Source organism: Phyllopteryx taeniolatus, chromosome 17, assembly GCF_024500385.1.
Source record: "Phyllopteryx taeniolatus isolate TA_2022b chromosome 17, UOR_Ptae_1.2, whole genome shotgun sequence".
In the NCBI taxonomy this organism is placed as follows: Eukaryota; Metazoa; Chordata; class Actinopteri; order Syngnathiformes; family Syngnathidae; genus Phyllopteryx; species Phyllopteryx taeniolatus.
The window spans coordinates 19,980,895-20,005,717 of NC_084518.1; the positions used below are offsets into that span (position 1 = coordinate 19,980,895).

At 44.3% G+C, this 24,823-nt stretch overlaps 1 protein-coding gene and 1 long non-coding RNA gene across 8 annotated transcripts; one reads left to right on the plus strand and one right to left on the minus strand.

Annotated features, from left to right (window-relative positions):
* Positions 1 to 796: 796 nt before the first annotated feature.
* On the minus strand, positions 797 to 24,517 carry nsd1b (nuclear receptor binding SET domain protein 1b). 7 transcript variants are annotated; one of them, XR_009785308.1, is made up of 25 exons: positions 23,941 to 24,098; positions 20,247 to 21,082; positions 19,365 to 19,503; positions 19,107 to 19,279; positions 13,014 to 19,020; positions 12,279 to 12,391; positions 11,952 to 12,198; positions 11,764 to 11,864; positions 10,428 to 10,470; positions 10,089 to 10,324; positions 9,775 to 9,912; positions 9,435 to 9,558; positions 8,713 to 8,913; positions 8,461 to 8,640; positions 7,866 to 8,022; positions 7,471 to 7,676; positions 7,287 to 7,399; positions 6,472 to 6,618; positions 6,083 to 6,205; positions 5,879 to 5,995; positions 5,245 to 5,386; positions 5,061 to 5,167; positions 4,493 to 4,694; positions 936 to 3,602; positions 797 to 845 (listed from the first exon to the last, which is right to left on the minus strand). XR_009785308.1 is itself a non-coding variant. In XM_061752952.1 (25 exons), exons 3-25 carry the CDS (start codon positions 21,063 to 21,065, stop codon positions 3,022 to 3,024), a joined length of 10,416 nt encoding a protein of 3,471 aa, XP_061608936.1. In that variant the 5' UTR covers positions 21,066 to 21,082; positions 24,302 to 24,384; positions 24,461 to 24,517; the 3' UTR covers positions 797 to 3,021. The 7 variants fall into 7 exon arrangements, 6 of the variants coding, with proteins under 6 accessions (XP_061608936.1, XP_061608939.1, XP_061608937.1 ...); XM_061752952.1 differs by lacking the exon at positions 23,941 to 24,098 and adding exons at positions 24,302 to 24,384; positions 24,461 to 24,517 and having other exon boundaries at positions 797 to 3,602; XM_061752955.1 differs by having other exon boundaries at positions 797 to 3,602; positions 10,089 to 10,225.
* LOC133467748 (uncharacterized) lies at positions 3,478 to 5,604 on the plus strand. The gene is made up of 2 exons (XR_009785309.1): positions 3,478 to 3,617; positions 5,226 to 5,604. It is a non-coding gene; the product is annotated as an uncharacterized LOC133467748 (long non-coding RNA).
* Positions 24,518 to 24,823: the final 306 nt, after the last annotated feature.

The window sequence follows — 24,823 nt, forward strand, 5'->3', positions numbered from 1 at the left end:
GATGTGTTAATATGGGGCGACCAATCCATTCCTTAAAAAGTAGCTCCAGGGAGAAGACACTTTAAAGCAGATTACACACATGTAACAATTTAGTCTTGAAGACAACACACACACTCTCACACTGAAGCATCATGGCGGCGGTTGTTGTGCGTCACATTTACAGTAATATAAATAAATGACTACGGCGTACACACTGCAACCTAGTGCGATCTCTCCTGTGTTTCAGTGTTAAGACTTTTTTTTTTTTTTGCCCCCCTCTTAAAAACATCTTTCTGGAATTCTCGTCTGGACAAAAGTACTGGGACACAGGAAGCACACAAACTGTTCAAAAAGTCTTAAGATGAACAACAGAGGGAGAACTAAAGGTGGGGGGTAGAGAGTGGTTAACATGTCTGCCTCACAGTCGACATGTTCTGGGTTTAAACCTCAGCTCAACCCCAGTGGGTTTTCTCCCAAAACATGATTATTAGTGTCACTGAAGATGAAATTTTTTCCCACTGGTGTGAACGCTTTTTTTGTCTACACTCATTGAAAACAATTATTAAGACCACTCCTTGTTTGTTGAATTTCCTGTTCATTTTATTGCCTGGGACCACTAAAAGTTATTACCCGAAGAATACAATGAACGTGACAAAAATGCAGCTGATTGCAAAATACATAAAACCTTGTATATCAGCTGTTAAAATTCAACTCTTCTGAGCCATTTTTGTCAGCATCATTATGTTTGTCCAAACAAATGTACCTTGAGTTGTACCAGGCATTAAAAAGGAAACAGACCATGACCATATGCATCCCACTTCTCTTGCCAAAAGTCATCTGAGAAAGGCTCCAGCTCACCCTTGACCCTAATAATGAAAAGCACAAAAGGGATGATTGGAATTAAAAGGGGTCTGGTCCAACCCGTCAACAATAAATTAAGGGATGTGTCCCATTACCTTTGTCCATAAGTTGTATTTTTTCTCTCTCTCTTTTTTTTTTTTTTTTAAATCTACCCTTGCCCCACATTCCGAGAAATGTCCTTTGTCATGATCCTGTGATGCACCCGTGGTACATCACTTTCACATCGAAGGGGAAACGTTGAAGCCCCGTCGAAAGCGCCCCGTGATTGGTCCAGTGGTCCAAATGTCCGCCTGTAGCTGTCGTCTTAGGAAGCAACAAGTGTCCAGCAGAACAGAAAACAGGAAACGACAAGTCCAGAATGACGGGCTGAGTCCAGTAGAGGCTGACTGACTGTGACGCACTACTCAGCGATCAAACCAAGTGGATTACCAAGTGAACGTGTGAGATTCAATATGAAAGCTGTCAAAAACTCTTGCCTTTACACACTTTGTCGCAATCTGTGGGATACCAACCATTTACTGCCACCGACGTATATATTTGTCAATTTTTTTCCCAACGGGTAGGCATGGAAGAGGAGGTCTCGCCCAGCTTGTGTGTAAAATTCAGGTTTTCAAATTAACACAATGACTAACAGATTCCTGTAGATGGCGGCTTTCTATCACTGTGACCACGTTGGAAGTCGGGCGAGTTGCCATTGTGAGAAAAGATGACGCAGTTCATAGAGTGAATGGCGAACGCCATGTCAAAAAAAAAAAAAAGCCTGATGAAATGACGTTTAACTTGAGCCATGCGCTGAGTCAGCGTTGCTCACGGTGCATTTCTTAGCTCTATAGCTTTAAATTATTATTTTGCTATTAAAAGCCCCGTCTTATTTTTGTTTATAGGTTGAGGTGTCACAAAAGCAAAACATTAGCATCAAAGTCACCGTTTTGCTTGACATTTCTTTTCACAAAGTTTTTTTTCTTTCTGCTTTTTGGTCAGAAACCGGTGTTTCTGGTGAAACCAGTTCATGTTTTACTGCTGATTACTAAAGAACGGAAAAAGCTACAAACAAACTGTTTTGTTCTGGTGAAAGAAGAGCCTACTCTTTCTTTTGGTAGTTTTCATGTTTATGTCACAGAACGCAATATTCTGTGAGTCTTGAAACATCAGTCAGTGATCGAAAACGACTGGCGATACTGGAAATACTTAGAAAATGGCTGGCAGAGGAGTTAATTATAAGTTATTCTAAAAACTACAATCAAAAAATGTTTATTCTATATACATGAATAAAATCAGAAAATGAAAATGTTACATGAACAACTCGTAATCATTTAACAGTAAGTATTAAGACCTCCACTAAGTGCAGAGTGCAAGAGGTATTGTTTTGATCGTAGTTTTGTTCATGTGTTTGATTTAATTATTTTAATTTAGTTAGCATGATTACACAAAACAACTAATTTACACCAAAATGTTTCGGTCACATTTTTAACAATGAACCCAAATTTGCATCGGGGGCCAAATGGTGCAGTAACCAGCCAGATTCAGCAGAGGGCGCCAACCTTCCAGGACATGACTACTGGATTGTTTAGCCAAATATAGTAATGCCTGAAATCACTTTTTTTCAGTATTCATTCTTCAGTACTCACCGATTAAGTATCAATACTAGTACTTCTGATATATAAAATTTCAATTAATACAATGATATACACAGTAACTGTGGACAAAAGCCTCTCTTTCTGACCCACATGATTGGCCAATTTGTCAAACCACCACAGGCACCGACTTACCCGATGTCAGATTTTTTTTTTTTTGCTTAAGTATCAGTATCTGGTGTGGGCAGCCTCCACGAGTATCTGATAGCTTGAAATAAGTCCGGTATCGGCCCGATACCAATATGTGATATCGGTACTCGCCCAACTCGAGTTATCTACAGTATTATCTGTGTAAAAGGCAGAATATTGTGGCTACAGCTCTCATATTGACGCTCATGAGGTGTACCTAATATTGTGGCCGGCAATTGCGGATGCGGCTTGAAATGAGGTAATGGTGGAACACCGTGCGAATGAAATGTTTATTTTCTACAGCTGTCGCAAGTGAGCGTGTGTGCAAAGGGTCCGAGCGTGTCACGAGTGCTTCCTGTAACAGAATTAACGACACACTAGTGTGCCTTGGTAAAGTCGTTATTCACAATTCACCGAGTCACTCTTCTTCCTCGTCGTCATCATCTCTGATCTCAAGGTATTCCAGAGCCTGCTCGTCGTCGTCCTCGTCTTCTTCCAGCAGGTCCTCCTCGTCCTCCTCCAGGACGTCCCTCTCCTCCTCGTAGGAGGAGATGGGCGAGTACTGCGGTAGGTCGAACACGGCGCCGCCCGCGGGAGGCAGACCGGCCGGCACGGAAACGGTGATGGGCACCGGGATGGAAAAGGTGGCAAATGACTCCTGGCTGACGTCCTGGACCCTCCTGGGGGTGGGGGGCGCACCGGCGGGGATGCCCGGTGTGGCGGCGCCGTCGGAGGATGAGGAGGAAGGGGTGATGACGGCCATCCCCAAGCCCGACGTTAAGGCCCGAGGCTGGGGGTTGTACTCGCGGATCTCCCCGGGCTCCAGGGGGTCGGGCCCGCAGGGGTCGTGCTCGGTGCAGGACAGCTTGCCGTCCAGCTTGGAGATGAAGAGCAGGCCGTCGCGGTGCTGCGCGCAGAAGGAGCTGGGACACATCTCGCAGAAGGACAGCGCCTCCTTGCCGCAGATGTCGCACTGGTGACGCGGACACTCCCAGCGTCCTGAGAAGAACAGCGGTAAAAACATGCGAGCACACGCCCGCCCACCCACACACACAAACCTTCAAAACTTTCTGTAATGCACAAAGATGCCACAAGATGGCCCTAAAGACCTGTCTAATAGTTAAGTAGTAATTGGTGTCAAGGAAGCATTGTTGAAAAATAATTAAGAATAATACAATCTGTGCTTTTCCTGTCTGTATGGGTATTCACGACTAAACAAGAAAAATACAGGTGGTGGCAATAATGTATTGTAGCGTAAACATGCTGTTGTGTTCCATGGATTGTTGCAAGAGTTTTATAAGGTCCGACTGTCTTTGAGAACCTGAAGGTGTTTGTGATTGGATGAGTGAGTCGGGGGTGGGGCCAGTCGAAGGAGGAAGAGTATTGCGAGGATGAAGGCTGACGTTTGGGCGTGCATTTACTTCATTTGAAGATCGACTTGCATATTTTGCAAGTGACCGTGCTGCTAGCCTCAATTTTAACGAAGTATTTCCACACTTGAGGTACCGCTGCTCGTTTGTTGCGCCGACCGACCACCTGTTGGTTTTAGCGCGGCGTCCGTGTTGTTCATGCCAAAACACACGTGACTGCCACTTAATCGACTTCAAGCTACAACAGTCATTGTAGACTGGTAAAGTCTACATGTTGACTAGTCGGTTCAACCCCTAATTTGAAGTAAAGAGAGATAATTTCACCTGATGAGATCAATGGTGTGGAATCACTAGGTTTAAGTATGATAATTGCACTTTTGGGCAGTCGGCTGAGTGGAAGGGTAACCAAAGGGCAGACAGTGTTGGTCTGCTTGGTGCCTAAGTTCAAGTCATTCAATCTTATTAGACAGTGTGACAGGTGAGCTGTGACATCATAAAGCACGACTGATTGACACTGACCGGCGGGCCTCCGGGTGAGGTTGAGGCAGTCCGCGTGGTAGACTTTGGGGCAGCCGGGCTTCTTGCAGGAGACCATCTGGCCGCCGTCCCCGCAGCTGAAACACTCGTCCTCGCGCTCTTTGGTCACCACCACCTTCTTCTTCCGCCTGCCGTGGCCGCGCCTCTTCAGCTTGCGGCCCTTGTCGTCCGACGGCGGGTTGTTCTGAAAACGATAATTTACAAAAGGCTTGCAGCAATTACTCGCATTACTCGAATAATTCCATTACAGAAAAAAAAAATGGTCGAAGCAAAATCTCTGCCTCAAAGCTTTGCAGGGATCATTTTAAGCTGACACGATGGTGGCAAGCCAGAGGGAAATAGTCTGTAAAAGCCAACTCTACATTCTCACTCGTTGACGCCCACGTCACTCACCTGGCCAGGCCCCGCCCTTAAAAGCCATACACACACAAAGTCACGGATACTGGACTAGAACCTGAGGATGGCGACCCCAAGTAGACAAAAATAATGCACCTCACATGGCCCCAATTTATGATTAAAAATAGATTAAAAAAGAGACAGGCAAACAGACCTTGGGCCTCACGCCGAGGAAGCCGCTACAGTTGGGCGCCCCGCACTTGCACACCGTCTTGCCGTTGCCCAAACACTCCAGATTGTAGTTGAAGGTGAGTTCAGTGCCTGAGCACAAAAACACTTCGTGAGTTTCCGTCTGTGATCTCCTGTTTTTTTGAATTAGTTATTGTGGAACCGCCTACCAGCCGGGATGTCCAGCAGCGCGAAGAGCCCGACGCGCGTGTCGCCGCTCACCGTCCACTTCTGCGTCTCGCAGTTGGGCTGGCAGCAGTGGTTCATGAAGCGAGCCTCGTTTCCCTTCGGACCGGCGTCGATGATGCGGTCCTAACAAGTCAAGACCATATTTATATTTCATGCAAAGTACTAAATCTATTGCGTATGAATACATTTATCTTGACAAGCACTAAAGAGAAGGCATCGTTGGATGGATTATTAGTGCTGTTTGGTATTTATATTCAATACAGAATGCTAAATCCATAATTTGTCTCATAATTCTTAGTGTTTGTTTTGCTTTAATATTCAATAAAGAGTACTACAGTGGACACCCCCATACTTTTTTATTCCAAATTTTTTTTTTACATTTTCTTTTGTTTTTTTTCTTATTTTGGGGGGGAATCAACCCCATTTACTGGTGGTTTATCCTCAATTACAAAAAAATTTTTGGGGTAAAAAACTTAGTTTTTTGTGTGTGAATAAAGGTCCCGTAATTGTTATGGTGCCCTATTTGGATTGAACAGTGCACTTGTTTCGTGATGCTGTTATTTTTAACTTATTACAGAGTTTTACTAATTGTGTATTTCCATTCAATCCAAATACCTTGTCGAGTGTTAGCATGTAGAAGTTACAGATGTCATGCTCCTGGGCGTGTCTGATCCTGGTCCTGCACTCCTCCTCGTCGATCACCTCCCCGACGTACTCGCTCACGAACTGACCCTGATTGGGAAAATAGGCGGAACTAATTTCACCAACTGCTTCCGGCAGCTACGCGGCATAACGGCGCGCACGTGGCGTTTTTTGTACCTTCTTGATGTCGTGCACGCAGCGGAGCCCCCAGCCTCGAGACAGCGTCCTGAAGATTTCAACCTGGCTGTACTGACGTCTACTGAACGTCTGGTTGAGGCAGCGCTCGCCGGCCGGGCAAACCTGCGACATATTTATATTTAATACAGAGTAGTCAAACCATTAACGATGATTTTTTTTTTTTAATACAAACTGCAAAATCATAAAATATTATCTAATTTCGCCTTTATGACCAACAAGTTTCCTTCTCAAAAGCTTCTCCAGTCCAATGTGGACAACATTAGGTACACCTGCACTAATCTAGTGACAGCCAATACAAGAGCTGCACTGAAAATGAAACTTGAACTAGAAACGCACAGTCGTTGACCACCGTCATTTATTTTCTGTACCTGCGGGTGACATTCATACAGCAGCATGCGGTTGATGCACTCCGAGTCCATGCCGCACGGGCTGTCATCCGTCGCCTTGCAGTTGCAGCGCGGGATTTCCGACAGGTCGGCCGTGACGATCTGGACCTTTCCTATTGGCCGGTTCACCTGCAAGCGGAGGAGTGAGGGCACGGACGGATGCTCGGTACGAAGCAGTAATGTAAGGTTTTACGATATTTACACATACAAATCTATCTCTGTATCTACAGTATGAAGCAATAATTTACAAAAAATATAACTGGTAATATCATTTGTAGTTGTTAATTTTATTGTTTTTAATTGAAAGTTTTGGCATTGTTGTCTTGTTAAAAGCTATCCACGCATTGAAGTTAAATGTCATACTTTAGAATTGTCCTGTTGTTTTGGTAAAAGCACCTGAAATGTAATACAAAACAGGCATTAGGCGAAGGGGCACCTTCAATATACAGTAATTATATTCAAACCAGTGATTACTAGTAACTCTTAATTTCCGGTCAAAATGTTTTATGTTTAAGGAAAGGAAATCGGTAAATTGAAATAACTAAACGCAACATTAATAATTTAATAATGAAACAACAACGACAGTTTGATATTTATTGTGGAGAAATATGAAACAAATCAAAGGCTGGTGCTTGATGTCATAGTAATTACAAATGTGCATTATGTTTCTGTTGCTTTTAAATGACAGTTGAGTAGTAACATCAAATATATTACTTTTGTCGTTTTTGGAAGTAAGCTGCCCAACATCGGTCTTCATCGTGAGCATTCCGAGCATTCATCCCACAACGATGTCTGACCTTGATGTGTTTGTACGGCGGCGGCTTCCTGTCGTTCTTCCTGTCCTCTTGAAGCTGCCGGAGCTCCTTCTCGGCCTGAAGCTCGCGAAACCGCACCGCCGCCTCCTCTAGAGCTGTTGGTGAGTGCACAATCAGGAAGCGATCACAATTTGTCCAGACGTACAGCCGGGTGCCCTCGTCTGACCTTTCTTATATGTGGCGTCCACGCCTTTGCCCATCTTCTCTTTGCTGTTTGCGTCCACGTCCATGTAGGGGAAGACGCGCGCCTGGTAGGTCCACAGGTAGTCGTTGGAGCCAAAAAAGTGCACGGGGAACTCGCCCACGTCGTGCCTCATGCGCTGGATGTTCTCCGGGATGCTTTTGGGGTGGCTCACCTCGGCGGGCCACCACCTTGACGCAGCGAGTGACGAATAAAACACGGCATTTCACTGTCAATACTGTGTAGGTGATAACATTTCATTTTATGTTAATTATACATAATTCACTATCAGTACTACTGTATTTTTTATGTTGCATTTGTTTTTTTATTATTAAGATTTTTTTTTGCTGTATTTGTATCCACGATGTTCTGTTACTGACCTGTAGCGTCCCACTTTGACCCACAGGATGTCCTTGTATCGGGGCTTCTTGCCAGCCTTGCAGTCGTTGCAGTACCAGCTGCCTTTGGGCATCTCCATGTTCAGACACTCACGGTGGAAGGCCGCTGGGCACGACTCGCAACACAGCAGACTGCCCCCTGCAGGACGGAGGCCAGCATTTGGTTTAGTATGCCATTTCTTGCGTGATAGAATTTCCACTTCAAAAGTTCTAGATTTTTTACTGTTTACTTTGTTTTAACGACTTTAACTTTGCTATTTTTTCCCCCATATTATTATTTACTATTTATAAATTTTAAATCCAATATATGTAAAAAATAAATTGTTATGATTTAATTTTAGAAAGCCTTTTTAATAATTGTACCATTACATTTCTTTATGGATTAGTGGGGAGAGAGCACATGGTTTCATTGCACTATAGTGATGCTCATGCCCATTTTGGCTCAAGTTCTGTATTTTTTTGTGGTGTGTTTAGGTCAAATCATATTATATTGGAACCAGTAAAAATGTTGTATTGATTTAGTTAAAAGAGCCCATATATTAAGTTATAATGAGAATAGCAGCTTGTTGTCGTTTACCTTCGGTGCACACAAAACACCAGCTGACGTTCACATGTTCGTGATTCTTGACACCGCGCCGCGGCGTGAAGTGGTTGGGGCATATGATGCTATTGTTGGAGAGAACCACGCAGCCGGCCGCCATGCACAGGTCGTTGGCATGGTAAGCCACCGGGCAGCGCACGCACCGCACCAGACGACCTGGCCACAACGAGACGTGTCAGGCTAGGGGGAGGCCGCTACAACAAGCGTCGGGACGAGCGTGCGACTCACCTTTGGAGATGGAGGAACTGCCCGGGTTGGCGATGAAGCAGGTGAGGCAGACGTGGATGGCACAGCGGAAGCCGCGGCTGACGGGCGCAGTGGGCGCGTAGGCGGCAATGCACTCCCCATGGTAGAACTTTCCGCACACAGGGATCATGCAGCGCCGCACGTCTTCGCTGCGCTTTTTGCACACGAAGCAGGTGTGGATGCCTGTGTGTTAAATAGACACCGTTCACAAAAGTGTTTCCCAACCTTTATGGAGCTAAGGCACATATTTTACATTGGAAAAATATCACGGCACACCATCAAACAAAAATGTATCTCAGATGGAACGTTTCTCAAATCATCGTTCCCCACTGAAATGAATGGAATGTCGTCACGTAGATGCTATTCGTTAGCCTGTCTACAGCATTTTGCATTGTGTGTTAGCATTAAGATAGCAGACATTTAAAGTCATGTAATTGTTTCGAATACACAATGCGTAATTCCCTTTGTTTTATGTTTGGTTTGACCGCAAACTTAAACTGGGTGTGGCAATAAGCAAGTTGAAGTGTCTTTTTGAAGCTTGTTGTAAAGTGACTTGAGATTGCTAGACACCATCTAGTGCTTGTATGTCAATTTCATGCTCGAAAGTCAAAGCCCCCCCAAAATAAAATTTAGTAGAGCTACGGCTCGTATCTCGAAAAACTTGTAAATTGGGTCACTTTTTTATGTCTATTCATTGTTCTTACCCGACTTGCATTCAGGGCACACAAACTTCCCTTTGGGGGCCTCGGCCAGGGAGATGCAGGCCAGGTGAAACGCGCCGCAGCATTGACCCTCGCAGAGCAGCAGTTCCCCTGTCTTCTCACACACCTGACAACACACAAGCTGCCTTTAGAAACATAACATAGCAAAGGTACGCTTGAGAATGTTCCTGTAAACGTTTTGGCCATGGAAAAGATACAAACACCAGTCAAATGGTTGGACACGTCCTCACACTATTCAAGGATGAGTGCAAACTTTTCAGTGATACTTCAACTTCCTGAGATGTCTAATAATCAGGGTACGCGAGTGTAAATGTGAGGTCACCTGACACACGTTCTCCTTCAAGGAGGCGGGGCCCCCTCGGTCCCCGATGATCCTCCTGCAGGGTCCGAGTGCCTCATCACACAGCGATGAGTCGTCTCTCGTGGAGGAGAAGCTCTGGTCCAGCATGGAGGCTTCCCCCTGAAAGAGTGGAACAAAAAGGCAAAGCGTATCTAATAATACAAATGACATTTTCTTAAACACATCTGTTAGAAACTTAACTGTTACTAATGTTTTTTCTGTCACTCAACAGGTTACAAATACATCTCGTGACCAAGTAATCAGGTTTTGTATGGAGACTATACAACTCCCAATACCTCTGACTCTGTTGTGTACTTGTAATTGTCTTCTGCTTGAGGAAGGTGGACGTCTGCAGGCATGTCCTCCGCCTGTTCAGATATCACCGGTCCCAACACGGGGGAACCAGGAAGGCTGGAGGGAGTCGGGTGGGTCCCTGTGGACGAGGCGGGTGATGATGTGGAGACTACCGGGCTCATTGGTTTTAAAGGATCAGGATCTGGATAAGCTGCAAGGGAGGTCAAGTGGCGTTTTCCTTTCATTTTTTTAAGGTAAGCGCTTTCTGAGTAAGGCATGAACATGGGAGAAATATGAAAAACTGTTGGCTCATACTATAAAAGGCACTAGACTTCACCGACCTGTTTGATGAGCAGCAATTGAATTGTTCTTCACAATTTTGATCTGTGACAAATAAAAGCAGAAAGGGATTTCTGGTAACAGGACATTGTTGGTAAATATGCCACACACGAGTACTCATCTGATACTTTATTAGGTACAACTGCAATATTTGTTTTTCTAGTATTTTATTCAATTTCATTTAACTGATTCACTGCCTGCTGCTAGCAGCGCAGTTCCCAATATCGCCAGCCATTTTCAACCATTTTGACAAATTTGACACACAGAACACAGTGTTCTTTGACAATATATGGCACAGAACCTCACAAAAGGAGTAGAATCTTCTTTCACTTCTTTCAGTTAGTTAACACCCTTTTCTGTTCTTTAGTAATCAGCTTTAGAACATGGGTTGATTTTACTCAAAACAGGTTTTTGACCAACAAGAGGGGAAAAAAAATTCTTTTTGTAAAAAAGAAAGATATTAATCAGAACAGTGACTTCGATGCTTTTTTTTTTTTTTGCTTTTGTGACACCTCAAACTATATATACATACACATACACACACACACACAAACTATTAAATCCACCATGAGCGACGCTGACTCAGGCATGGCTCAAGTTGAACGTCAGTGGCTTTTTTACATGTGGTTTGTGATTCAACCAATGAACTGCATCATCTTTTTTCAAGATCATTTTTCAAATGACACACATTTCCTCCTACCTACTGTACTCCGTTTATACCATCCATACACGTACTCTGTTGGAGTGGCCGACTTCCATCCATCCATTCATTTTCTGAGCCGCTTCTCCTCACTAGGGTCGCGGGCGTGCTGGAGCCTATCCCAGCTATCATCGGGCAGGAGGCGGGGTACTCCCTGAACTGGTTGCCAGCCAATCGCAGGGCACATACAAAACAAACAACCATTCGCACTGACATTCACACCTATGGGCAATTTAGAGTTGTCAATCAAGCTACCATGCATGTTTTTGGGATGTGGGAGGAAACCGGAGTGCCCGGAGAAAACCCACGCAGGCACGGGGAGAACATGCAACCACCATACAGGCGGGGACGGGGATTGAACCCCAGTCCTCAGAACTGTGAGACAGATGCTCTAACCAGTCGTCCGCCGTCCGACTTCCAAAGTGTTGGAATTTCTCTCCCTCATAATTGACGGGACAAGCCAAATTTCACACCGTAATCTTTATCTTCTACTCAAAAGCTGTGCTGATCTCGAATCCAAAACGCTGCAACCCCGCCAACTAAGTTGGACTGCAGTTGCCAAATATTAATGTCCACGGCAGTGAATGAGTCTATGTTGTGGCCAGTTAAGCGTATATTTAAGCCCACAGATGAGGTACCTTTTTTTTCGGGCCCACTGAGGCCTCGGCTTCAAGACAATACTGCAAGATCTTCGGAGTTGGTTTCCGCTTCCGCTTCTTCTGCAGCAAAGGAGCATTGCCTGCAAAGAAAATGTCCCAAACATTTTATTATATATTATGTATTATAGATTCTTACTATTGTGAGCAGAGGACATCGGTCATCTCACCGCCGCCGGCAAGGCCTTTAATCGGCGGCGGTTCCGCTTCGGCCTCGGGAGGCGGGGTCAATGTGTCGATGGAAAGCGCCTGCGCTTCCTGCGGCGACGGGTTTTCAGCGCTGGGGATTTGGAATTCGGTAGTGAGGGTGATTTCCTCTGGAGGTGGAGTCTGCATTTCAGGAAGCGCGTTCAGGGACGGGGGCTCGAGAGCGTTCTTGTCCAAAATGGGTGGTTGAGATGAAAGCGTCTGGTTGTCCTAATGGAGTGCCAGATTTAATGTTTAGATTTATATATATATATATATATATATATGAATTGTGACGTTTCTTTTCTTACCATTGTAATTGTCGGAAGAGTCTTTTTGGTCTTCTTCCTTGAGGAAAGTATTTCGTCGTACTCTTCAGTCCATTCCAGGAGCCTCTTGCTTGGTTTCCGTTTTCGTTTATGAGCTAAAACGTAAAACCGTTTTAATACTGCACGTATTAAACATTGACTGCAATATTCATAATCATGCAAACTTTATTTTATTGGTTTCTTATAGAGTCCCTTGCGCTCAACATTGGAGACAATACTGCAGAATACTGCAATGGTAAGAGAGAAAGAATAACCTCCTGTTCTTTTTCCCGTTACACTAAACAAAGGCGTACAATGGGGATGGGTACACAGAGCCCTATTTGATTTCTCCACACCTCATTACCCTTGATTTTCAACGGCATACTCAGTACTGTATATAGTTCTAATGAATGTCAACTAGAATGAAGGTACCCTAGGAGTCACACAAGGATGAGTACACAGTCCACTACTTGTTTTCTCTGCACCTTTTTACCCTCAATTGCCATAGCATAATCAACTGTAAATCTACTCTGTAGTTATCGTCAATAAGAAAAGGCAATAAGGTTACTTTAAACTGAACACAGTATTAGCGTCGAGATGTGTACTTGTTTTCTCAACACTTTTGAAAAATCTAAAGTTTGTTGTTAACTTATAATTAATGAGAACTGGAGAGCTGGCATGAAGGTATTTTATACCGCTGTAATACTTCATACAAGCTGTGATGTAGACGTTCCTTACCCGATGAATCGTCATCGCCTTCCCCGGTGTTGCAGGGCAGGCTGGTTTTGGCTTCGGTGCAATTGGAGACAAAGCTGTTCATCTGTTCAAAGTCTCCGCCCCACCTCAACAAGCCCTCATCGCTCCCGGCCTGTGAGTCCCAGTGGCAGGCCTGCACATCCAACAGGGATCGGACCTTCGTCGAGTAATCCAGCACTGAGGATAAGTCAATTCCTAGAAAGGACCCCACACCCGGGTAACCAGGTCCAGACCTGGCAGGACGACTAGGCACTTTGAGGTCAGCTTTACTCTTCATCCTCCTTCTCTTGTAAGGCCTCTTGGACATGTGACTTTTACTCGAGTCCCTGTATGGACCAAAATCTGGATCATCATTCACAATGTCTTGTTCTAGGCCCGTGAGTGCAGTCATTCCAGGCATCACCAAGGGCTCCTCTTTGACATGGGCACTTGGCGGTCCAATCTCCAGTTCTAAGGGAGCCCCGTCTCGCTCTCGAGTGTCATGCATGTCTTTCATCATCATGAGAAAAGTACTGAACTTGTAGTTCATGTCTGGTTTGAAGATGAGGGCTTTGCCGTTAGCCTCGTCGGTCAAGGATTGGAAGGACATCTCGTTCACATTTTTCAAAGAATTTATAAAAGAAAATTGTGAGGGAGGCGACGATAAAGAGCTGCTTAATTCCCCCTCCTTTACCTTCACATTGGAGGTGAGGGGTATGAAGTCCATTGGAGGCGTTGAAGATACTGAACGGACTTCCTCTTCACTTTTGACTTCAGTGGAACCATGAAACATCAAGGGAGGGGTATTACAACTGGAAACAGTGTCCTGATCATAGGCACAAATGGCACTACATTGGGATTTGACTGTATTTACTTTAGTGGAAACAACCAAATTGCTTTCTGGATTCAAAGTGGAGTTCTTAGAATGGCACTCATGGTCTGCCTGGTTTTTGCTACGACGCAAGAATTCTTTCTGAGCAGCCTTCTTTTTTGCTTTTCTATACTTCAGCTTTTGCAGCACCTTCATGGTTTTCAGAGCTCTTGTCATCAATCGATTGCTGGCTGGAAGATGGGCAGGCTGATCTTGTGGTAGAACTCCAGGCAATTTATTAGGGACGTGCTGTGATGTAAGGGCATTCGTCTCAGGAAATGATGGCTCTTGGGGCACTTGAACATTGCCAGATACTGAATTTCTATCAGATTGAGAGGGCACAGCGGTTGTGATGCGCCCCAAGCTTGAGACAAAAGTCTCATGTTTCTGTGAGCTTTGTGAAAGATCAAAAGAAATGGTTGTACTGTTGGAGGCACCAGTCTCCCACTTCACTTCTGTCTCTGTCGATGTTATCTGGGATTCTGAACTGTCTGCATCATTTTTGGTCACACTTGTGTCTGCACTATTTCTGGAAACAATTGTATCTTCATATTTTCTGGACACAATTTTGTCTTCAGTATTTTTGGACACACTTTTTTTGTCTTCTGTATTTCTAGAAACCCTTATGTCTTCCGCATTCCTAGGAACCCTTTTGGCATCACTACTTCTGGACACGCTTTTGTCTTCATGTTTTCTAGAAAAGCTTTTGTCCTCATTTTTTCTGAAAACATGTTTGTTTTCACCAGTTGTGAAAACAATTTTGTCTTCACTATTTCTGGAAAAACGTTTGTCTTCACTATTTCCAGACACACTTTTGCCTTCACTATTCCTTTCCTCATTTTTTCTGAAAAAATGTTTGTGTTCACTATTCACGGAAAAAGGTTTGTCTACAGCATTTCTGGAAACACTTTTGTCCTCATTTTTTCTCAAAACACTTTTGTCCTCAAGCTTTCTGGAAACATGTTTGTCTTCACAAATTCTGGAAACTATGTCTTCACTATTTCTGGACATACCTTTGTCTTCATTTTTTCTGGAAACCATTTTGTCCTCACTATTTCTAAAAACATTTCTGTCTTCACTAATTTTAGAAACACTTTTGTCTTCACTGTTTCTGGACAGACTTTTGTCTTCACTGTTTCTGGAAAACCTTTTGTCTTCACTATTTCCGTAAACCCTTTTGTGTTCCCAATTTCCCGAAACCCTTTTGTCTTCTGTAGTTCCAGAAACACCTTTGTCTTCAGTATTTCTAGAAACACTTTGGTCTCCACTATTATGGGAAACATTTTTGTCTACACTATTTTTAGAGACACTTGCTGCTCCATCCACCAAGTCTGACACAGAGGAGGAGTGAGCAACTGTTGTTCTTGGGGGTTCCTTACTGTTTGGACATCCAGTTTGGTCGTTGCAACAAATAGTTACATTAGACTTCAAGTAATTCTTAATATTTATGTCTCCACGTATCAGCTTAACAAAAGGTAGTTGACAATTGGCAATCAGAGCTTCCTGAAGGTCTAATATTGCCTGCAGGTCTGTTGATACTTCATTTAAACTGGATTTGGGATTACTTTCCCTTTCTTCTGTCTGGTAACAATTACGTAGACCAACCCTTTTACTGGCCCTCAATTTACAACGATGAAGTTGACAACTGCTCTTTACACTGATCCTCTTGCTGAACCTTTTAACATGTGCGCTACTCGGAGAAGTAGAATGTTTGGCAGAGTGTTTAGAATAAGGGATAATTTGCCGACCCTTTGAATAGCCACACTTCTTAGAGGGCCTGCAAGATTCTACAGTCGCTTGTGATGATCCTTGCGGGTCAGAGAAATTCCTGTACTCCGTCTTTTGTGATGATACTTGAGGGTCAAAAAGATCCACTGATTTCTGTTTGTGTGATGATCTTCGGCGCTCAGACAAATCCACTGACTTCTGCTTATGTGATGTTCCTCGAGGGCCAAAAGAATCCCTAGACTTTTGCGATGAAATTCTAGGGTGTGAAAAATACTTGGACTCTTGCTTTTGTGATCCTCGTGGATCAGAGGAATCCCTGTACGCCAGCTTTTGTGTTGCTATTCGAGGGTCAAAAGAATCCACTGACTTTGGCTTATGTGATGATCTTTGGGGCTCAGGTGTATCTAATGACTTCGGCTTATGTGATGTTACAGAACGGTCAGAAGAATACTTCGACTCCTGCTTTTCTGACGATCTTCGGGTGTCAGAGGAATCCCTGTAATCTGGCTTTTGTGTTGATACTCGAGTGTCAGAAGAATCCACTAACTTCGGTTTATGTGATGATCTTCTGGCCTCAGCGGAATCCATTGACCTCTGCTTATATGATGTTCCACGAGGGTCAGAAGAATCCCTGGACTCCTGCTTCTGTGATGCTCGAGTATCAGAAGAATCTACTGACTTTAGCTTTTGTGACGTAACTCGAGGGTCAGAAGAATACTTGGACTCCTGTTTTTGTGACAATCCTCGTGGGTCAGAAGAATCCCTAGATTCCTGCTTTTGTGAAAGTCCGGAGGAGTCATAACTATCCATGGACTTCGGCTTTTGTGAAAGTCCGGAGGAGTCATAAGTATCCATGGACTTCTGCTTTTGTGATGGCCCTCTAATGTCAGTCAAATACCTGGTTTTCTGCTTTTTTAACGATCCTTGTGGGTCAGAAGAATCCACTGACTGCTGCTTTTGTGATAATCTTTGGGGGACTGAAGAATCCACTGACTTCTGCTTTTGTGATGATCCTTGGGATTGAGACGAATTCACTGATTTCTGCTTTTGTGACAATCTTCGGGGGTCAAAAGTATCCACAGACTCCGGCTTTTGTGATGATCTGTGAGAGTCATAAGAATCCACAGAGTTATTCTGGGATGATTCTCGAGGGTTTGAAAAATCCCATAACTTCTGCTTTTGAGATGATCCTTGGGAGTCAATACAATCCCTGAGCTCCTGCTTTTGCAATGATCGTTGAGGGTCAGAAGAATGCCTAGACTGCTTTTGTGATAATTTTGCAAGGTCAGAATAATCCACATACTTCTGCTTTTGTGACACTGTTTGGGGGTTAGACAAATCACTGGACTCCCTCTTTTGCGACAATCCTTGGGGACCAAAAGAATCCACTGACTTCTGTTTTTGGGACAATCGTCGATGGTCAGAAGAATCTACAAACTCCTGCTTTCGTGATGATCCATGAGGGTCAGAACAATCTCTGGACTCCAGATTATGTGACAATCTTTGGGGATCAGTAGAATCCATGGACTTCTTTTTTTGAGACAATGCTCGAGATTCAGAATATTCCCTGGACACCTGCTTTGGTGCTGCTTGATGGTTAGAAGAATCCACAAACTTCTGCTTTTGTGATGCTCCTCGAGGGTCAGATGACTCCCTAGATTCCTGCTTATGTGATGATCTTTGACGGTTGAAAGAGTTCACAGACGTCTGCTTTTGTGACAATGTTCTGCGGTCAGAAGAATCCCTAAAGTTCTTTTGTGACAATCCTTGAGGGTCAAAAGAATCTGTTGATGTATGATTTTTCGATGATCTTGAAGGGTCAGAACAATCAATTAACTTTTGCTTTTGTGACAATCCTTGAGGGCCAAAGGAATCCACAGATTTCTGCTTTTGCAACAGTTGTCGATGATCAGACGAATCCAGAAATTTCTGCCTTAGGGGTAATCTTTGAGGGTCAGAAGAACCCACAGACCTCTTCTTTTGTGACAATGTACGCGAGTCAGAAGAATCCCTGGACTCCTTTTGTAACAATGCTTGAGGCCCAAAATAATGCAATAACTTCTGTTTTTTGGACGATCCTCTAAGGTCCAAAGAATCCACTGACTCCTCCTTCTGTGACAATCCTCGAGATTTGGAATTATCCCTGTACTCCAGGTTTTGGAACAATTCTTGAGGGTCAGAAGAAGAGACAGGATTCTGTTTTTGTGAAGATCCCTGAGGGTGACAGAAATCCACTGATTTTTGCTTTTGTGATGGTCCTCGAGAGTCAGAAGAATCCACGGACTTATGCTTTTGAGGCAATCCTCGAGGGTCAGATGAAACCACTGACGTATGCTGTTGTGAAGACCATCGAAGGTCAGAACAATTTTTCGACTCATGGTTTGGTGCTAGTCCTTGATGGTCAGAGGAATCCACAGATAGCTGCTTTTGTGATGCCTCTTGAGGGTCAGATGACACCGACTCTTGTTTTTGAGGCAATACTTGAGAGTCAGAAAAATCCTGAGAGTCCTGCTTTCGTAGTAATCCTTGAGGGTCTAAAGGACCCACTGACTCCTGATTCTGTGAAAGTCCTCGAGGTTCAGAAAAGTTTACAGACTCTTGCACTTGTGACAATCCAAGAGGGTCTGAAGAATCCATTAACTGCTGGTGTTGTGACAAAAGCTCAGCAGGACTTTCAAAAGGTTTATTAGCTACAATGACGTTTTTAGAGTCCAACTGCCATGACTGCTCAAACACAAGCTTTGTTTCAGCATTTACCAATCCAGACTGGTCACCTTGCCCAACGAAGGAGGCGGAATCGCCTTGAGCTATCATGTTTTTATTAACTGCAGAGGTCTTTTTCTTACTGAGCACATTGCTGAAAAGAGTATGATCAGGCCGATCTGGACTAACAGTTTTAGGTCGCCTGTCTTTCCCCGATTTACTGAACCACAGACCACTTTGCATCTCTGGTTGTTTCTTTTCATCCTTGGGGACATTAGCAGATGACTGAGTCATCATAATTTGACGTTCAAGTGCTTTAGGACACAAAATCTTAGGGACTGAGTCAAGGTCCGAATAGGGGCACTCTACATTCTTATCCAATTGGTTGGGGCAATCATGTTGGATCTTTTTATTTGAGGAGTTACCGTCTTCCCTCTTGTCAGCAGACTTCTTTAAAGTGCCTTGATTATTTTCTACTGGGGATGATATCTGGGAAGATATTGATCCATTGATTGTGTGCGAATTCTTTGTAGAATTGGAGGCAGGTGGAGCAGAAGGCAAATTAGGTGGACAGGACTTTGTCACTATTGGAGCACTGTCTTGGAAAGCACTATCTATAGTTAAAGAGTCTATGTTGGGTCTTTGCTGGAGAATAGTTTCGGCTTCAGCCACACCGAATTTCCAAGACACCTCATACCGTTTAGCAATCTGTGGAGATACAAAGGCAATGAAGATCCAGTTCAACATTTGATTGTTTCATGCGGCAATAACTGATAAACAAAGAAGAGTATTACCGTGTATTTGTGGTTCTGCCCCCTTTGCTTCCCCTTTCGATGCAGTTGCGCGAGCTGCTCAAACTGAAAGCCTCCATGAAAAATATGAGTTGATTTATCCTCCACCCATGCTCTCTCTTCTGGGTTCCCGAAAGTCCTGATGTGATAGAGTCGACAGGGCCGATCGCTGGGCTCTAAAGAGAGTCACAATCATCGGTTAGCATCCAAATGGTACAAAGGGTTTGCAAACAAGGACGGTCAGCATTGTTACTGGCCCACCTTTCACTCTGTGATAGACTCCCTGCGCAGGGTCAACAATCACCTCACAGGGCCACCACGGCCGTCGGTTGAACTTTGCCCAAATGACCTCGCCCTCTAGGAACTTGACAGGTGGCACAGAGCTTCGTTTCATGTCGCTCTGATGTTGACAATGCAAAAATCAGCCATGAGACATTCGAAAGTGATCGATGTTTTGTACTCGGCAGACACCACGCTATAAAGGTCCAGTTCTTTGACATTCACAGATACCTACAATGTGTTTTCATTTATTTTATCTATCTCCCATTGAGGCCACCAAGTTAGTGTACTCTAGTAAACTGTGACTACTACAACACTGTCTAAATAGAAAGAAGCACCAGGTTAAAACAACTGGTAAGGTAAGGGACCAGACCCAAATTATGACAAGTTGCCTGACTCGCTGTAAAGCTACAATGATCATGTTTGCTGTTTCTGTCAGACCCATTGCGGAGCTAGTTGACTTAGAGCTTGGCTGAGCAACAACAAACAAGGACATAGTGAGCCTGGTTCTGTCCAGTGCCAAATGTTGTAAATCTGCCCTAAAGTTGAAAAACAAACACTGGCCCCTAGTGGTCTGGAGAATGAACTATGACACATTTACAGAGGGTCCTCAGTTTACAACAGTATCGACATATGATGTTTAAAACAGCACAAAACGATCTAGTTTGTGCAGCAACATAAGAATATGGAATCACACGGCCCAAAAAGTCCTGCTGAGTTACAACCGGTTATTTTAAATTGGTCTACAAGTGTTTTTTAGACAAATATTTACTGTAATTGTGACGTTACTGCTGCTTTAGTGTGGGTTTGTGATAAACGGTGCGCAGGAACCACCAAACTCTCTGTAATTAGGATAACACTTGCCATCAAATGCCTGGAGGGACTATCACCAAAAAGGAAGAGATCCATGTCACTCTCCCACTCGTCGTCAGAAACATCCCAGTACCTTCGGCGAAAGCCCGTCGACTGGGATCGGGTGATGACTTTCGCTGATGAAACATTTGTATCCTTGGAGTCCGACTGCAAGTTCGCAGAGGCGGACTGAAGCTCATTCTCTGGAGTCTTGTGTTTATCTTCAGAGTCTACAACGGCGAGGAACGTCTCGTTCTGCTGCTCTTTCTCACCATCGTTGTTCTCCTCTTCCTCAAACAAAGAGGATTCAAAGTGAAGGAGGCCATTTGCAAACGGGCTGTTGCTATCAAGAGAAAAGGCTGGGCTGGGTGGGCATGAGAAGCAACCGTCCGTCTTCCTCTCTGACACGATGGGACTGCTACAGCTCGCTGATAGCTCCTCTTTAGAGCCAGCATTTTGGACCTCAGCTTGTTTTCCAAAACTGCCACCGTAGTAATCCCTGCCGGTGCAGTCGACCCAAGAGTCCCGCTCCTTCTGATCAGAACCCCATTCCCAGCTTTTACCCGGCCGGGTGGGTAGAACCAGGTCGGGCTGGCTCACCATGGTGGTGAGATGCTGTAGTCTCCTAAGGGGGCTGTAGGTGGATGAGGGGGGCGAGGGGTCTCGCTGCGCAAAGCCGTAAATGGACGCACGCTGCAGGGAGGAGGCAGCGGCAGACATGATGGGGCGGGTGTCGTTATTTTGGTGGGATAGGGGGCAGCGAAAGAGGTCACAGGCTGGGGTTATAGGGCGGCTGGACTCCCGGCTTGGGCCTGCATGTGGCCCACTCATGCTGGCATGGTTCCTCCCTGAAATAGGAACAATGTCATCAATATTATAGTTGCTATTATTTGCCTTAAGCACAAACTGCAAGACACTCAATTAGCATCAATTTAACCATTTTCCATAGCATTTGTCCTCATTAGGTATATGGGTAACTGGAGCCCAACCCTTTTGACGAGAGAAGCGGGGTACACCTTGGACTGCTCTCGCAACACTCTATTTACCTTAGAGTAATACCAGAAGTACAAGGACTTCTTGCAAGTTCCTCAGTGTACCTTAGGACAGAGGAGGCAAGAGGGCCATAAAGGGTGCAGGGGGGGAAAGTGATGCAGATTCTAAGGGCCAGTGACTGAAAGCGACCCGAGAAAATAGCATTGTCAATTAGCAGCATTGACTTGGAGGGACTCAAAATGAATCCACGGCAACACTTGTGTTTATAATGCAGTATATATTTTTGGTAGTGAGCAGACACAGTCTGTTTGTTGTAGTACATTAATGTCGCCTGTGTGTTTTTTTTTGGTCACTCATAGATGTCATGCTAATACAGTGAACACTAGCATATCCACAGTTAAGTATTCAGAGATTTTTGGGGGGAACTTATCCTCCATTATTCGCTATAAAACTCACTTATTTGCAGTTTTATGCTCAAGCCAAAGCCATGGCTAACATCAATTTCTGCTTTGGCGCTATCTGGTGACATCAGCAAAAGTATGAGAAAAAACGGACCCATTTATTAACCAATGGGTTACATATAGTTTATGCCTGAGAGTATTGTTATACTGCCTGTTTTATGTGTATGCACCGTATGTGCCCCAATATTAATGTTTTTGAGAGATACAAGTGCCGCAAGTTCACTGCTAATTTTCGTTAGCTCCTCAATGGTGTTTTTCATTGTGTGTTAGCTTTGAGCTGTCGATTTCTGTGAACAAAAACTAACGAAGTCTGTGGTGCATTTGAACATGCAATAGGTGTAATTCTGTTGTTGTGCGTGTTCAATTTTACAGTGAAGTTCAAATCGAGTGTCAATAAACGACTTTAAGCGAGCAAAATTCACTCTTCGCTACTTTGTTAACACCTTAGCAACCTGTTGTGATCACGTGGGCTCTGCATGTCGTGGTCCTTACGCTGTTGTATAAAAGTGCTGGAGTGGCGCCTGGAATGGACTGCTTGTATAAGAGTGCTTATATCGGAGATTTTAGATCCAGTCTGATTTAATTGAGACTTTTTTTTTTTTGCTGATATCAACCCAATATCAACTATCGGATGGGGACACGCCTAATTGACATATTTAATAACACACACACAAAACAATTATCCCCTACGCCAGTAATTCCCACCCTTCATGAAGCGAAGGCACATATTTTACAATAGGAAAATCTCACCGCACACCAACAAACAAAAATGTCACAAAAAGTAGGTACACAGTAATTACTGTATATACTTCCTGCCATCTAATAGAAGAGCATTTATTTGTACTGTCTGTCACTATGCCTCACTGGCATAAATAGAGGAACAAAGATACATTATTTCTTGTAAATGAATGATTTTTTGAGCAGTTAAGTAAAATTTGATCATTTCCGACGGCACACCTGAAGATTGCTCATGGCAGACTAATGTGCCACGGAACACTGGTTGGGAATCACTGCCCTACGCTACTCCCAGTCTGTCCATCTTCTTTTAGAAGGTGGTGCGCCAGGGTTGATGAAGGACGTTTAGGCTAGGGAAATTTAAGGTGAAAATTGTTTTCGCAATATATGATACATTTCAAATGTTTTTAAAAAATGTGATCTTGCGCTGAAATTTGTAACACATGCACCCCTGGGGGGTTACATAAAGCTAAAAATGCCGGTTTGTTAATTTAATTTTTCACTAACAATTTACCCTTATACTACACTGCCAGTTGGCCCAGTCTTCTTGAAGGATGTGCCCGGGTGTTGAAAGTGGTGTGTGGCTTAAAAAGTTCGGGAAACGTTGCTTCGAGGTGAAAATTAAAACCTATCTATTTAAAATTATTAATTTGGAGTTTGGGTTGAAAATTGTGGTGTGTGTGGCATTCACCCCTCTGGGTTGTGTAAGATTTAAAGTGTAATGACAGTTTGGTAAAACAAATGCAAATTACAGCTCTATATACAATACTGCCTGTCAGCTAATCTTTTTCTTCTTCCCTGGGTGTGCGCCAGGGGTGTTGAAGGGGATTCATGGATGAAAAACTTGATGAAACCATGCCTTATGGTGAAATTTTCAAGTGTTACGGCAATATACCACCCGTTTTAAATGACTAATTTGCGCTGAAAACTGAATAATAAATGACTCTTAACTAAACGTATACCCATAAACGACATCCTGTTGGATTTGTCTTCTTCTTCTTCTTCTTGGGAGTGCGAAGCTTGAGAACCCTTGCCTTGAGGTGAACATTTCAAGAAAATCCATCATTGTGTGTCAAATGACAAGCGGACTGGGTGACATCTTGGGAGACATCTTTTTGTAGCCGGTGCTGCCATTCGGGGGATGTGATGAAGATCATGTCATGCATTTTTGTTTATGTATTAAGTGTGTGTGTGTGTGTTGCATGAGAACAAACGCACGCGCGCACAAACACACACGCACAGAGGCATTAAAATGGCCCTAGTGGTGCGTGTGCGCGACACTGTGTGTGCAAATGCGCCTATGACACGGTGTGTGTGTGTAGTGTCAAAATAGAACAAAACATGCAAGAGAGGACGACGCCAGTACACACAAGCACACGCACATAGATAGTGTAGGCTTGTGTCTGTGTGTGCGCGCGCATCTGTATGGTTAGAGAGGCATGTAAAAAATAAATAAATAAATAAATAAAAATCGCGCAAAACGCGGGTGAAGGCGGCATCCGTGGCGAGATTCTTACCATTCCCATGTCGAGCAGCTTGCACGCGAGCCCCGCCGCCTCCATTGTGCCCCACAAATGAGGCAATTCCCGGATTTTTGACAGCGGATGAGAGCGACAGGAGTCCCGGCGGCGGCACTACTAGGCCAGGATCCCGAGGAGCACTCTTCCCCCCCCCCCCCCCTCCCTCGTCTGGCTCTTCTTCCACCACCCTCCTCCTCCTCCTCCTCCTCCTCCAACACCTCCCCTCACTAATACATGCTCCTGCAAGACAAATGTGCCCCTCTCTCTTTTTTATACAACTTTATACCATAAACGTGGCTTTTATCTGACTTAGACGTCCATTTCCTGCTTTAAAATCCACCTTTCCACATGTGCCCACCTCGCCTAAACGAGCCGTCAATCACGAGCAGTCGACGGCGGTGACGTCACGCGCCGAACTTCCACCCATCCGTCATCTTCTCCCTACGCGAAAAAAAGATAAAGAGTATGAACACTCAGGAATAAAAACACGCGTGGGTCTATATCGTTTTTCGCCTGCCTTTTCTGTCCTGAGACGAGGAGTTGAGTTCAGTGGCTGCACAGCCTTCAAAATGGAGTCCTCCACTCCACTCTCACGGGAGGTGGCGGTGAAGGGGGTGGGTGGGGGGGGGAGAAGAGAAGAAATAGGCCCACAAAGTGTTAACACGCGTGGGTTTTCACGTTGGGGGTGTTGTGGAGGGGTTAAAATGATATAATATCACCCTGCAACGAACGTGAATTCACGTGAATCCACGCTCACGCGACATTGAATACCGGAAGCGGCGCAAATCGCAAAATGGCAACCTTCCTTCTCTCTCAAACTAAAACCTACTGTGTGAGGGGAAAAAAAAAAAAAAAAAAAAAAACGACGACGCGATTGAAG

Bases quoted from the DNA above. Each gene is read 5' to 3' on its own strand.
- nsd1b (XM_061752952.1), bottom strand. From the start codon at position 21,065: ATGAGTGGGCCACATGCAGGCCCAAGCCGGGAGTCCAGCCGCCCTATA. The intron at 7,677-7,865 runs GTCAGTAACAGA...CGCTGCGTCAAG, and splicing joins GTCAAAGTGGGACGCTACAG to GTGGTGGCCCGCCGAGGTGA. The intron at 6,619-7,286 runs GTCAGACATCGT...CTCCGCTTGCAG, and splicing joins CGCCGTACAAACACATCAAG to GTGAACCGGCCAATAGGAAA.